At 36.2% G+C, this 15116-nt stretch overlaps 2 protein-coding genes across 3 annotated transcripts in view; one reads left to right on the forward strand and one right to left on the reverse strand.

Annotated features, from left to right (window-relative positions):
* Positions 1 to 367: 367 nt before the first annotated feature.
* On the reverse strand, positions 368 to 3336 carry CUNH6orf120 (chromosome unknown C6orf120 homolog). Of its 2 annotated transcripts, none has more exons than XM_014072846.2 (2): positions 3174 to 3336; positions 368 to 1132 (listed from the first exon to the last, which is right to left on the reverse strand). In XM_014072846.2, the coding sequence occupies exon 2, from the start codon at positions 1125 to 1127 to the stop codon at positions 567 to 569; it is 561 nt and encodes a 186-aa protein (XP_013928321.1). In that variant the 5' UTR covers positions 1128 to 1132; positions 3174 to 3336; the 3' UTR covers positions 368 to 566. The 2 variants fall into 2 exon arrangements, with proteins under 2 accessions (XP_013928321.1, XP_087574263.1); XM_087718137.1 differs by lacking the exon at positions 3174 to 3336 and adding an exon at positions 2829 to 2854.
* A 3458-nt stretch (positions 3337 to 6794) lies between these two features.
* WDR27 (WD repeat domain 27) overlaps positions 6795 to 15116 on the forward strand; it is a 68822-nt gene continuing 60500 nt past the window's right edge. The window contains exons 1-7 of the mRNA XM_087718138.1: positions 6795 to 7118; positions 8363 to 8504; positions 9790 to 9914; positions 11965 to 12078; positions 12614 to 12665; positions 14022 to 14092; positions 14775 to 14886. Of these exons, the coding sequence (XP_087574264.1) occupies positions 6864 to 7118; positions 8363 to 8504; positions 9790 to 9914; positions 11965 to 12078; positions 12614 to 12665; positions 14022 to 14092; positions 14775 to 14886 (871 nt within the window). The 5' untranslated portion in view covers positions 6795 to 6863. The remainder of the gene's footprint in view (positions 7119 to 8362; positions 8505 to 9789; positions 9915 to 11964; positions 12079 to 12613; positions 12666 to 14021; positions 14093 to 14774; positions 14887 to 15116) is intronic.

Here is a 15116-nt window from a genome sequence, read left to right on the forward strand (position 1 = left end):
CCTAGTAGGTGATAACTATGAATCTATAATTACATGATTTTTAAGTAGATATAGATGGGCTTGCACTGTGGAAAATGATTTGAAATTAGTGGGCTAAAAATTCTAACATCAACATTTATGTTTAAAATCTTCATGCTTGCCTACAAATAATTCTGTATTCAGGTTGCTTCAATTTAAAATAGGTTTTAGTGGTGGTTGGAAAAGCAGAGGAAATCTTTTTCAGAGTTCATTCTTCAAATCTTTCTCATGTAAGTATTTCTATTTTGGCCAAAGAAGATAGTCTTACATCTATCTTAATATATATAACATTATTTGTGAATATGTTAACAAGTGATGAAATATTGAGCATGAATTCATATTTCTACAATTTTGAAGTTTTATTGAAAATCACAGTGAATTGTAGCATCCATTAATATTCACCCTGATCAGTTAAGAGAAAACCATACAAATACTGAGTCTGCTACAATATAGCACTGGGAGAAGTTTACATTATAAAAATAATTATGGCTTTATTTTCCAACCCACAGCTTAGAACAGCATTCAATCATTTGTACAGAGCTATAAATTTAAAAAAGAATTTCAAGTATTAATTTTAGTATTCCAATCAATATAGTCCAAAAGACGGATTCCTCATCTTGATACTCATCTTCTGTTGAATGAAATTTCTTCTGGTTCGTTTTCATTTCTTCTGGATTGTATGAGCCACCACCAAAGGGAGATTCTACAACTGTTTGATCATAGTACACTTTCATTTCAAATTCACTTTCCAAATGAGAGGGATGACCATAAATTCCAATTCCCACTGGGCGACGAAAGTGTGCTGGCACATAAACCACATCTTGACCACAAGTTACAGACTGTAATTCATAATCATCGAAACTGGGATGAAGAGTTACATCAGATACGTACAAGTCTGCATCACCTTTTAAACTCTGCATCTGAAGCACTATTTTCCCTTCATGATTTAGTCTCAAGTAGCTGTAATTTCCAGCACCAATCTGACCTTGAACTACATGCAGGAGAATCCATTCTTCAGGTACATCCCCATCCTCATTAAAAGCACTTGTTATAAGAAGTCCTTGAAAAGTAAACAGTATTACTAGTATCCTCTTGTAGTAAGGGGCCATCACACCTGTGTTGGATATAAAATAAACCTGTGACTGGAGTACGTTCCAGATATAATGTTCTATCACTCGTAAAAAAAAGCAACAAAAAACCTAGTAGTTTAAACAGACTGTGTTAATATTGAATAAATATAGAAAAGTTATCTCCCTGGAAAATCAGTCTGATACTCTTCTGAAAACATTTATACCACTGGGATGTCAGGACCAAGTTGACCACAGGATCACAGATCGAAAACATACTGTCATTAATATTTTCTTAGTAAATACGACCTTTGTAAACAGGAATAGGCTATTTTGCATGAAAATGGCCTTAAAAATAAGCATCTGTGATTGATTTAAATTTCAATAAGAGCATATAGATTTGCTTTTCTGTAGAACACAGGTTTTTTTTCCCCATTTAAATAATTCCACTGGTTCTATATCGCTATAGGCATATATGAAAATTAGGACTATTCCCTACATTTCCTGTAATGCTTCAAATAAAATTTTATAAACACACTAAACATAAATTGGAACTTAAACATACACAGAAGCAGCATGTGTTCCTAGAAACACCACAGTGACTTCATATCTTAACCTATCTTAATCTATAGATTCTGAAGGCAGAAAGTCCCAGAGTCTTGCAATACCCTGGAACAGCAATTCTTCCTCCGTGTCCTGAAATCGCAGGACAAGAGAGGAATACACACTGCTTTTCATCCATCAGAAGCAGGTGACTACAACCTAAAAGGTAACTTAATTCATCATAATAATTTGCTAAGCAGGGCTTTTGGGGGGAAGCAGGAAAATAGAGAACAGACATAAAAGTGAAACCATAGAAACGCATTCCCAGCACAGGGCACCAGGTACCACAAATAACAGAAAGCTTCCTCTGTTGTTAAATCCTAGCGTTTAAATATGAGCCAGTAGTGTGCTGCAGCTGCCAAAAAAACCAACACAGTTCTAGGCTGCATAAACAGAGGGATAGAATCTAGATCACATGAAGTGTTAATTCCACTTTATAATGCCTTGGTAAAGCCACATTTGGAATACTGCATTCAGTTTTGGTCGCCATTATGTAAAAAAGATGTTGAGACTCTGGAAAGAGTGCAGAGAAGAGCAACAAAAATGATTAGGGGACTGCTGGAGGCTAAAACATGAAGAACAGTTGCAGGAACTGGGTATGTTTAGTTTAATAGAAAGAAGGACTAGAGCAGACATGATAGCAGTGTTCCAATATCTCAGGGGTTGCCACAAAGAAGAGGGAGTCAAACTATTCTCCAAAGCACTTGAGGGCAGGACAAGAAGCAATGGGTGGAAACTAATCAAGGAGAGAAGCAACCCAGAACTAAGGAGAAATTTCCTGGCAGAACAATTAATCAGTGGAACAACTTGCCTCCATAGGTTGTGAATGCTTCAACACTGGAAATTTTAAAAATGATGTTGGATAACCATTTCTCTGAAATGGTATACGATTTCCTACCTAGACAGGGGGTTGGACTAGAAGACCTCCGTTATTCTATATTTTAAACCGAAATTTAGCCTCAACGTAGGAAGTTTCCAGAGCTATAAACTCACACCCCTGCAGCATCGGACCCCCGGTGCTTGCTCGTTTACACCAAACTGAATCCACCCCGCGAGCAGATTTGCAATCCTAACAGGAAAGAGAGGGGGGGCAGAGAGGAGGGTGAGCGCGGTCTGAGGGGGATGTCAGAGAAGGCCCACCGGACAGTGTGTAAAGAAACTTAGAAACGCGGAAACTCCGCCTTTTTGGGAGCCACCCGCTTTCCCTTCAATTCTCCCGCTTCTTCAGGGCTTCGGGAAGAGTCTGCCGAGGGACGGGGGCGGGCGGAGGAGAGCCCCGCGCACCAACAAAGTAAATCTGTCGCTTAACGCCGCCGGAGTCTTTTAACTCTTCAGCAGCGCCCTTATAGATCCGCCAGGCAAGAGACGGGCCACTCCCCCCCCAGGCTCGCGCAAGGGATCGCGCAGCTCTTCTCGACCCCCTCCCCCTTTCCCTCCCTCGGCTTGCCCCAGGCCCAATTTGGTCGCCCCCCGCCCCAAACTCACCCTATCGCGGAGCCACTTCGCTTGCTCTCCCAGCCACCATCGAGGGGCCGCCAGAATCTTTTGACAGAACGGCAATCGATCTCACTACGAGACTCCTCTGTAGCTTCGCGAGATTTCGACTCGAGCTTGCTCTACGGATTTTTTGTTCTGCGAAGCAAAAAAAAAAAAAAAGGGCGGAGCGATGACTGGGAGGGATTATCCGGAGAAATGGTCTCGTTCTATCACCGTGGCAACAGAAAACAGGTCGTGAGCCGAGGCTGAAGAGCGGCCAACCATTGGCTGAAAGAAACTTTGCGGGGAGCGCTGGTGGAACATTGCCAGCAATCATTGGCTGCTTCTTGTCGTGGTTGTTATTATTAGAAAAGTTTGAAATACATGCATTGCCCTTCGTTCTCTTACTTTACTCAAAGCGTGAAAGTAATTCATAAAAATGAGATGTTTTTTAACGGCAAGATAAGGAGAGCCGACTATTAAAAAAAATCATCTGTCGCAGCATTTTTCAAAGCAGCTTACTACCAAAGTGTAAAAAAATAACAATGACAAATATGCGTATAATTAAACTGATTTGTAGGTAATTCTGCAAGTATGATTGATTTCCTACTAGCAATAACCGTGATCAATTTCTTCCCTAATTTCTAAGGGGCCCGAAACCTACATGTTAATTGAGTAGTTTTCCTTTATTATTGCTGTGGCCACATACATGAAATGCTGCCTTAGCCAAAGGAATTCACAAAGGAAGCTGGGGAGTGGTGGTGGTGAAGGAGATAAACATATAAAAAGTGTGTTGTGATGTCACAATGCAAGCTCTTTAAGTGCTGGTTTGATATCAGTATATAACTAAAGGAGGCTGCATATGAAGTGACAACTCATGGACATGTAAGAAGTAGCCTACAAAAAATTGTGCCAGAATGTATGTGTGTGTGTGTGTATTTAAATTATGATAAACTTTCATAATTATTATGAAAGTATTATTCGATCCTTTCTGTTCCCAAAACATACATACTTTGAAAAGAAAAGATATTTTGAAATGTGTTAGGACAATACAATCATAATCAACTGGAATACATAAAATAAGTTTAAATAAGTCTGAAATCCATATCTATGTGTGTGTATATATGCATACCATAAATACATTTTTGTATGTGGTTTATGTCTTTGTTGTGTGTGTCCTTGTATGTATATGAAATTTTGCACATATAACATACAGAAAACCAGTTTAGATTGCAGGAATTCTGTACAATACATGTAACCTACTAGGTATAGTATACTAGTATACAGAGGTCAGGATCATTTAATAGCGGCCTATTCAAAACTGGGCACTAATTATCCATTAAGGCTGAACTGAATGGTCATTTTGATTGAGACAATATGCCTTTAAGGTAAAATAGTGAAAATCTAAGTTGCATAATTGTTCATGTCACCATTTTTGGAATCAGGTTTTCTTAATTATGGCACTCATAACACAGAGAAAAATATACATGTTTTAATCTACTGTAACTTTTGTAAACATACTACAGTAACCCCCTTGAATAAATAGTGTATGTTTACCAACAATCATTTTGCCATTGATTATTTTAGAGAATTATTTTTCTGGAACCATTCTGGACTTGCAGGCAAACTTTCAAAGATACAATTCTCTCCAGGAAAATGAGATAGATAGATCGCCCACATATCGATTTTGATCTTGGCATATTACCTCTAAAGACAGGTTGGAAAAGAAAGGCGAAAAGCATCTCCATATAGAACAGCGCAATCCTCTCAGGCTCTTCGGAGCCGATTGAACGAAATCCGCAGGAAGACGAAAGCAACGTCTAGAATTGGCTCCGTGGCTTTGCCGTAAGCATCTTCGCTGCCTAGGAAACCAGGCGGCCGTCACATTCCAGCTGGGAAAGATTTACCTTCACCTCCTAATTTTGCATAACAGGAGACGGCGACCAACACTCGTGGCAGCCACGCACGGTAAAGAGAACAACGAGGATATTTTTCCCGAGGCTGCTTTGGGATTGATGTCCTCGCGGGTTGACTTGCAGCCACGCTGAAAAAAGTGCGGCGTGTCCCATATTTGGCGACCGTGCTGCCCCGCTGCAGGGATCTATACTGTGCTCTGTAGTGTTTTCGTTTCCACCCTCGTCCCCAACAGTCGTGGCTGTTTCACGCCCCACTGTTACCGTGGAATCTTCGCGGGAGAAAGTCTGGACGAAGTTCAGCTTCTTTTTCTCGCGGGCCTTTTTCTCGCAGAAACAGGCTGGTTTTTCCGCGTTAGCAAAGCAGAATTGCCTGGGCTCAAGCAGCTTGCAAAACTAAAAAAAGTAAATAAATGTATTTTAGAGGTACCTGATGTGACCTACTAAAATCCAGAGAACTACTGGATTGGCAGCAATGATATAAAATAACAAGGCAGCTCTTTGTTATTTTCTAGTGGTTGACCAGAAATTTGCAAGATCTGGAAGCATTCTATAAACCAATCTGCTGGTTTCACATAAGGTAGCAAGCCTTAAATAAGCCTACTTCGTGGTACTTCAAGAAAATGTGATCTTTCGAGCACCATAAGAATTGTAGTTGTAAGGCAACATTGAGCCTGCTAGGATATCTCCTTGCCTAGTTTAAAAAGATCCACATGAGTCCCAGCTCTTTGCTGCAGCATTTTTTGGTTATGTTTTCCAATATCCTCTTTCTGACCAGGAACAAATTAAAACCAGTAATATATATATTGGTTTTCTACATCACAACTGATGGTATCTGAAATGTTCAAATAATCTAAAAGATTATTATAAATTTAGGTTTCCATATACAATATGATTTATACTTTCATAGTGAATGGCCTATAGTCGATAAAATCCTATGCTATAATTTATTTATTAATTTTAATTAAGGCAGAGAATTTTATTGCATAGTTTGATGTGCGTCCAAGCAAAGCTTTTATTGAGTAACTGCTACATGTCATTTCCAGAACTTCATCAAATTCCTTATTGCTGTCACTATCTTTCTTTTTAGAAAAATCCACTAAGGAAGACAGGATATACGTATGTCTGTGCAGTCTTTTTGAATGGTAGCACTAGGAATTCTCTACTCCAGCTGCTCCCAAATGGTTGGGCTCGGGGACCTGTTCCCTGGAGAGAGGTTTTTCTGTCTACCAGAGGGGGCGTGGTTTTGCTTGCTTCCTGCATCCTGTGGATGGGGCTTTGCTTGTTTGCGCAGGCCTGGTGCTGGTCCATGGGCCATGTTGAGGACTCCTGTTCTAATCTGCAAAGATGAAAAAAAAAAAAAAGTAAATTATCAGGATGCTTCCAGACAGAGGCTCTTAAGTGTTGAGTGTTTCAGTGCAAACCACAAAAATAATTATAAGTGACAATCCATCTTCTGGAGAAGCCAATTCTATTTTAAAGCAGTAAGGATTGTTTGACAGCAATCCCTATCATTGCTTGTATTTAATAGAATTGTTGGAATTTAGAGTTCAGAAATTCAAACTCCTGCCTCTGTCTGCACTCCCTTATATATATCCAATGGAATTGCACATTTTAGTGTAATAATATTAATATAAATTCATATTTTAAATAGATTGCATCATTCACTTTATCTTAAAATGATTTAAATGAGAATTATTCAATTACTTTATAAACTAATCCTTGACTACTTTCACTAAGGATAAAAGTACTGTACACAATATTTTGAATAGTATGTAAATACAAAATGCCTCTAAATATAATGCGTGATATAATTATATCCAATTTGTTATGTCTCAGGTATACTATGGAAAACCTCATGGACCTCCGCTCCAGTGAAGATGGATATAACAGCAGCAGCATTGTTCTTGAAAAACAAGTATTTAGATCGAAAGTGCCAGAATCACATGTTCAGCTGGCTTGCAGCCTCCATTACTGTGCTTTTCCCTTAAATGGAAATGAACTTTGTATTTGGAATATGAGTGATGAGCCCAACCATCAGGTTAAATACAAGTTTCTTTGTGGGCATTAATGCTGAAAATGACATTTTAGGGAAAGCAATCCGCAAGCACCACTTGTGCCAATACTTTTGAAATGAATATAGAAGTGGTTAAAAGCATATGTCCAGAAACAGCAAATATGATACCAGTGATGACGTAAAGTACACTTTTCATATTTAAAGGGATACTCTATCATCTATTTATTATGGCAAACACGCAACATAGTTTTGTGTTTGCCTAATGTCAGATTTCTTAGTGCAATTCCAGATGAAGTTTTCATCCTATGACTGCCAATACAACCAATTTCATTGTATTTAAGTACAATGACAATAAAGATTATACATGCTGCCCTGTCACATTCACAGAATGTTACTGGGGTTCGGCCATCATTATCTTTTACTTGTGAATCTGCCCATATTTCATTTCTTCCCATTTTTATTTTTTATAATTCCTCCCTCCCCCCGAAATACAGAATGTTATGGGGAAAAAATTATTTCCTTATTTTTTTTCTCTTGTTTTGGAACTTTGCCTGCTAAAGCTTATTCTAGATCTAGACTGAAGGCTTAGGTTAGTGTACAGGTAATCCTCGACTTACAACCATTCATTTAGTGACCGTTTGAAGTTACAACGGCACTGAAAAAAGTGACATATACTGTTTGACACACAACTGTTGCTACATCCCTATGGTTGCCTGGTCAAAATTCAAATGTTGGGTGACTGGCATATATTTATGAGGGTTGCAATGTCCCACCTTTTTGTGACCTTCTGACAAGCAAAATCAATGGGGAGGTGTATTACAAGTGTATTACTAATTTTAACAACTACAGGGATTCGTTTGACAACTGTAACAAAAAAGGTCACAAAATGGGGCAAAACTCACTTAACAACCATCTTGCATAGCAATGGAAATTTGGGTCTCAGTGATGGTTGTAAGTCGAGGACTACCTGTAGTTGTTTTTTAATTGTGAGTTGAATTCAGTAGCAGTCAGATCCCGGATAGACTATGCTTACACACCACATGATCCCCAATCTGCTGTGAAGGATCCCCACTTTTCAGGACAGTCTTAGAAAACTAATGTGAAGGTGGAACAATAAAGCAAATTGCTGTATCTAGTATGACTTTATCTATACTGTCTATTTTACCTTAAGGCCCATGAAGAACATTTGAGAAGAAATTTATACTTTTTGATTTTATGCACTGTATCCGCCTTAAAATAATCCAAATGTTCTTTTTGTTGTTGTTCAGCCATTGCGTTTAATAGGTCATCATCACTCGATTACTGCACTGGCATTTGGGACCAAAGTCGATCCTCTCCTTATTTGTTCTGCTTCACAAGATTATGTGATAGTTTGGAATCTGGATGAATGTACAAAGAAGGTGCTAGAAGGTCTGCTTTTGGGGATACATTCAATAAGCTTTAGACTTCTTTACAATGGAAAATAGATTATTGTTTTGCATTATAATTTGAATGGAACATATGTATTGAATAGGTTTTGTTCATATTATAATCCAAAAAAAGATTTTAATACATAAAAAATGAATGCTTCACTAAGATAATTGGAATACAGTGAGATACATGGTTGAAATAACTGAATTAGTAACCTTATAAATCATAGTCTATCTATACAGGCAGGAACTCATTAATTTCTGGATTCATTTTTCAAAGATATTATTAAATGTGTCCAATGTTAAAATATTTTGCTTTTTCCTGTGATGGAAGGTCAAGTTTGAATGCTCATCTCCTTTAATTGTAATATTTAGTTCCTTTATAAATTAATGTTAAGTTTTATCTCTTCAAATAACAATTTCTGAGTGTAATATACTGTATGTGCTACCTGAATACAAATGTAGGTTGTATTCAGAGAAAATTGATTGATATAATAGTATACAAATATAAATCAGTCTTTAGTTTCATGCATGATTATAGGTAATTCTTGACTGATGACTTATGACCACAATTGGGACCAAACCAAGGCAGTTGTTAAAATGAATGGCACTCAATTTTTTGCCTTTTTGCCATGGTTATTAAGTGAATCACTGTAGTTCTTAAGTGAATTTACAGTTGTTAAGCAAATCTGACTTCCCTCCTTGACTTTGCTTGCTGAAGCCACCTGGGAAAGTCACAAATGTCAATCACATAGTCCAGAACCATATAACTGTCATTAATATATGCCAGTTGCCAAGCACCTAAATTTTGACCACATTAGTATGAGGTTGTTTCTACAGTTGGAAGTGTGAGGACCATTATAAGCCATGCTTTTCAAAGTTGTTGTAATTTCAGATGGTTGCTGAATGAATAGTTATAACTCAAGTACTCTCTGTAGTATTTTTCTAATACATTCAGTAATGTTTGTATGCAGTATGCAGATTTGATTTTTTCTTGAATTTCTACCCATTTTGCATGAGCCTGGAAGGGCAACATGAACAATTTGGCTGCTTTAGCTGTACCTCTCAACCCACTTACTTGCATACAATATAAATTTACTGACCTCAGTGGGCCATACTTCGACAAGACACATAGGATGTTGCGAGAAGTTCTTTAAGATATAACTATGTTATTAATCTTTTCAGAACATTTGTATGATGTTAGGATATTTATTTACTTATCATTGTTGACCCTTCAGTTGATGGAATAATTTTAATAATTTAATGATTTGTTTCAATTACGGCAGGGTTAATGCCACAAGGTATTGTGATAGGAACACTTCTGGGGATGGTGCTTTATGTTCGCTTTAGTCCAGATGATCAGACTGTGGCAGTATGTGCTGGTAATCGAATCTACGTGCTAAATGCAAAGGTAAAACCATATTAGAAACAACTTCCATTGGAATTCCCACTAGTGTGGCTGTTAACACAGACAGAGCTTTCAAAAAGCTTTTGCAAATGTCACATCCATATCCTCCAGCAGATTCCACTGCTTTAGTGTAGTGGGAAAGATTGCAGCGGCGTAATTGACAAAGCTTCCATTTCAAATGCTTTTCACAGCTCTGCTGTGGATTCATTTTAAAATGCTTTGCACAGTTCTATTGCATACATAGTTTGTAAAAGAAATACTTATTTACATGTACTGTTTCATGGAATAAGCAAAAGTTGAAAGCTGTTCTTATTTTGTAAAAGAAGTGTATTTTTTTTCCAAATTAACAGACAATGTGGTATTAGTAGGCAGTATTCCCAATAACCTTTGCAAGCCTATAAAACAATAAAACTGCTTGCTTGACAATGCAGTATTTTCTCACCTTATGTATAAGCAGGATCAAAGTGCCAGCTTCACAATATAAGCCAGACCCACTTTGTTATGTAATATCTTTCCTCAGTCGAAAGGAAACCATGAACTACAAGTCAGATTATCTCTGATTATGTTTGCTTTATTCGTGGATAAAGATAATAAACTCATTCAGACTTCCACATGTAGAGAGAACAAGAAGAATCACACTATAACAATAACATTGAGTAGATCATCCATGCCTTTAATTAGTTAAAACCTGTGTGTATTTTGCTTGTAATTTGTGCCTTTGGCAAACAAAAGTTTAAGGGAAATAATGCAAGATGGCACTTTCTTTATCCTCATTTTGATTATTGTAAAATATTATTTAATTAGCCTATATACTACTTAATGTGATGTAACCTATATAAGATCAGTTTCATCTTGGTTTTGGTGCTCTTGATTTTGCTTGCTGGAAGCGCAATGATCATTGATCAAAAACTATCAAGGAGAATAGCAGACCCCCACCAACATTGACAGACCGAGCTACTGTACATAAGCAGGGGGCAAATCCAAACTTGCTAGCACTGGTGGTATTACATCTAGTCAGTACATGAAACATCTGCAGTCCAACAACTAAGTTGTGAATTATTTTAATTTAATTTAAATATGAATGCTACAAAGCTTTTGTAAGTAGTTTGAAATTAACTAGGTACAGCATATAATGAAATTAGATCTAATATTAAAATAGAGGGTAAAGGTAACACAAAAGACATGGAGAAGAAGCCTAAAAGTGGCTACGGAATTTCATTTCATATTTAATGGAAGTCATAACTAAAACAGAATTGTGGTTCAGTGCCTTTGCTTAGGAGATATGCTATGATTGAGGGTTCTCTCCCCCACCCTTATATGTAAGATGGCTTTGAAATGTAATTGTTGTTGTTAGTTGCGAAGCCGTGTCCGACCCATCCATGGACAATGTTCCTCCAGGCCTTCCTGCCCTCTACCATCCTCTGGAGTCCATTTAAGCCCACGTCTACTGCTTCAGTGACTCCATCCAGCCACTTCATTCTCTGCTGTGTCCTTCTTCTTTTGCCCTCAATCTTTTCCAGCATGAGGCTCTTCTCCAGTGAGTCCTTCCTTCTCATTAGGTTGCCAAAGTATTTGAGTTTCATCTTCAGGATCTGGCCTTCTAAACAGCAGTAAGGATTGAACTCCTCTAGGACTGACCAGTTTGATCGCCTTACAGTCCAAGGGACTCGCAGGAGTCTTCTCCAGCACCATAGTTCAAAGGTCTCAATTTTTTGGCACTCAGCCTTTTTTATGGTCCAACTTTCACAGCCATACATTGTAACTGGGAAAACCATCACCTTGACTATACACACTTTTGTTGGCAGGGTGAGATCTCTGCTTTTTAGTATGCTGTCTAGATTTGCCATAGCTTAACTCACCAGGAGCAAGCGTCTTTTAATTTCTTGGCTGGAAATTTAATTAAATTTGATTAAATCAATCAAGGTTGTTAAATTTGTGACCATATTAACATCAGGATTTTTCACATCAATCTATTAAAATGTTATAAATAATCAAATTCTGTCAAATCTAATATTTTAAATGTCATTTACATTTTCCCCTATATTAATGGCAGGATGAAGCAATACTTGCTGAACTAGAAGGCCATCTGGCACCAGTAACTGCTGCTGAATTTTGTACTTGGGAGAAAAATATACTTATATCGATTTCAGAAGATAGAAGTTTTAAGGTAAGGCCATTGTTTCTCTTTAAAAAAAAATCTGTTTGATTGCCGACTTATAAAAGTAAAAACACTTAAATATTATAAAATGGAGATTTTTAAATCAGAGGAATAAGCATTATGAAAAGCAACTCATATTAGGAAGAGTATTAGGAACCTGAACTATATAATATCAACAAATATCATTAACTTTTGGTGATTCTGTATTGCTTGTTTTCTGTATTTCTGTGAAATCAGTTGAAAATTTATTGGATTTCAAGAGTGTAGAGCACATCTAGTCTCCTCTGAAAAAGTTGTTGTTTTATATTTGGTTGAGCGATAATGATATTTTACTCTCATGATAATTTAAGCCTTTTAAGTGAATTGTAGCTATAATCTTCTCTAAACATGAGAAGCTATCTTTAATTCCATAGATTAGAAGTGCTAGAAGCATAGTGAATAATTTATTTGAAACTTTGGCTTGTATATTGTTTACAGGGCATCACATTGATTTTTTTTCATGGTGCTATAAACTGACTATTTAATCTCATGTGTTTTTCAAAAGGTCTGGGATTACTGTATTGGACTGCTAATATATCAATCAGCAGTAATAACAGGTAGGGTTTATAATTCATTACCAACCTATGTTCCTTTTATAAAACAATGTATGCTAGTGTTATTCTTCTCAGAATAGGCAGTTGTTGCAACTACCTATTGCTCCTATATCCATAAGAAATTCATAAGAAAAGGAGTCAGACAGGGATGCCCCCTCTCTCCTTTGCTGTTTATATTAACTTTGGAAATTTTATTAAATGAAATTTGGAAGGACCAGGGAATAAAAGGTTTAAGACTCAAAAATGAAAAATATAAGGCCCAAGCCTATGCTGATGACTTAGTATTTGTTCTAGAGGATCCATTAGAATCCAGCCTGAAATTATAAGGTGAAGTGGCAGGACTAAAGATCAATAAAGACAAAACAAAAATAATAACCAAGAACATGACAAAAAAAGCAAGAAGAGGAACTGGAAGTAGCAACCAGAATGCAAATAACTAAGAAAGTGAAATACTTGGGTGTCGGCAAAATGTTCCACAATTAAAGACGATAATTATAATAAATTAGTGATGCAAATAAAGAAAGATTTAGAAAATTAGAAAAATATTCAGTTATCACTCATGAGACATACAGCGACAATTAAAATGAATATTTTACCAAGAATCTTATTCATGTTGCAAGCCACACCTATTAATCCGGGTAAAAAATTATTTCAAGAATTAAACAAAATAACCGCTAGATTCATTTGGCAGGGACGAAAAGCGAGGATTAAACTAAAGTCAATGCAAGACAGCAAGGAGAGGGGAGGCTTAGCATAACCAAATTGGGATTTATACGCATCAGCAGTAACAATAGCATTGGTGAAGGATTGGATAGAGCTAAAGAATAAAAAAAAAATTCACCTTAGAAGGCCATGATTTGCAAGCAGGCTGGCATACATTCCTATGGGATGATAAAAATAAAACGCACAAATACTTTCAAAATCATTTAATCAAAAATTCATTGCAACGATATGAAGCATAAAGATTAATTGCATGAGAATTAAGAGTGCCTGGGAATAAGGTATCATTCTTTTTAGATAGATAGAGAGACAGACAGACAGATAAAAATAATAAAAATAAAAATAGAGGCAGCTTCTGGAGAGAGTTTGAAATGGAGAAGCTGTGAGGTGGAGAAGGCACAAAACATAAGAAATTATATTCTTAACCCATGCTTTTGTCTGCAGAACCATTTTGCAATACAATTGCTACTAATATGAGGTTAAATAGTGTGATATTCAAACCTCTGAAGTTGCACACACTTAACATACAGCTATTTTCAGCAATTCATGAAAACATTGAACAATTTTAAATGAACTATAGGTGGTGCTAGAGTTTCTGTTATAATGCATTAATAACAAGGAGGACTTTTGTTTTAACAGCATTTCCTCTTTTAAGTCTCTTTATTGATGAAGCAAATAAACAGATTATTACTGGATGTGCAGATGGACAGGTAACAAGTGTATGCACAGTGTGACTATTTGTAATTTACTGTTATAATATTAGATATAAAATTCATATTTGATTGATCCCGTTTAGATCATAGTTCAATAGTACACACACACCTTCTATTGATGTCTCAGATTAATCTATTTCCAAATGAAAAGGTAATTGACCATTGCCTTCTTCCATGACTTCTTTTTAAAATTGTATCATGTATAGCTTGGAATTCCCAAAATATCATTATATGTGGAAAATAGTTTACTGTTTTTCTCTTTTCAATTTTTAAATACTGAACCCAAAGATAAATATATTAACTTTTTGCATGCACAGTGATTGCTTATTTTATACTGCAATTGTAAAAGGCAAGTTGCAATGTCAGGAAAAGTGAATTTAAGTTGCATATTATAAGCCAATGAAAATGATCCGCTATTTTCTTTATTCTTATTTATTCTTATGTAATTTATGTAGCCTAAACTAAACTTTGAATAGAAAAAGTTGATTGACAAAACATTAGTGACATTTAAGAAATTGAGAATTTTAATTGTAATTATTTTACTAAAAAGATGTGGTATATTATCTCAGTTCAGCGGTCACGTGCTTACTACTAAATTGATATAATAAAATTAAAAACATTTTTACAGAGATTAATGTGGAAACATAAGCTACAGTGATAGTATTTTTTTTTCTTTCAGCTATGGATCTTCAGTTTGATTAGTGGACATAAGTATCGCTCTGTAATTCATATTAATGTAAAGAAAGAGAGAAAAAAGTTTTACAACAAAATAACAAAGTTCGAGCATTGGGGTAATATTGCACAAACACTTTTCAATTTTACCGGTTAGCAAATAGTTTAATTGAATAGGTGCTGTTCTAATTTACACTTTTTGATTGGAAGATATTAATTCTGTTGGTCAAATATGAAGTACATTAATAAAGGATGCAAAAAACTTAAGGACAACTCAGAAATTAAGGAAAAGAATGTAAATTAATTAAATTTGTTATACCAATGATACCAGAGCATGAAGACAGTGAAG

The sequence above is a fragment of the Thamnophis sirtalis genome, unplaced genomic scaffold (genome assembly GCF_051295495.1).
Source record: "Thamnophis sirtalis isolate CommonGarterSnake01/CBP01778 unplaced genomic scaffold, rThaSir2_p1.2 scaffold_6, whole genome shotgun sequence".
Classification (NCBI taxonomy): domain Eukaryota; kingdom Metazoa; phylum Chordata; class Lepidosauria; order Squamata; family Natricidae; genus Thamnophis; species Thamnophis sirtalis.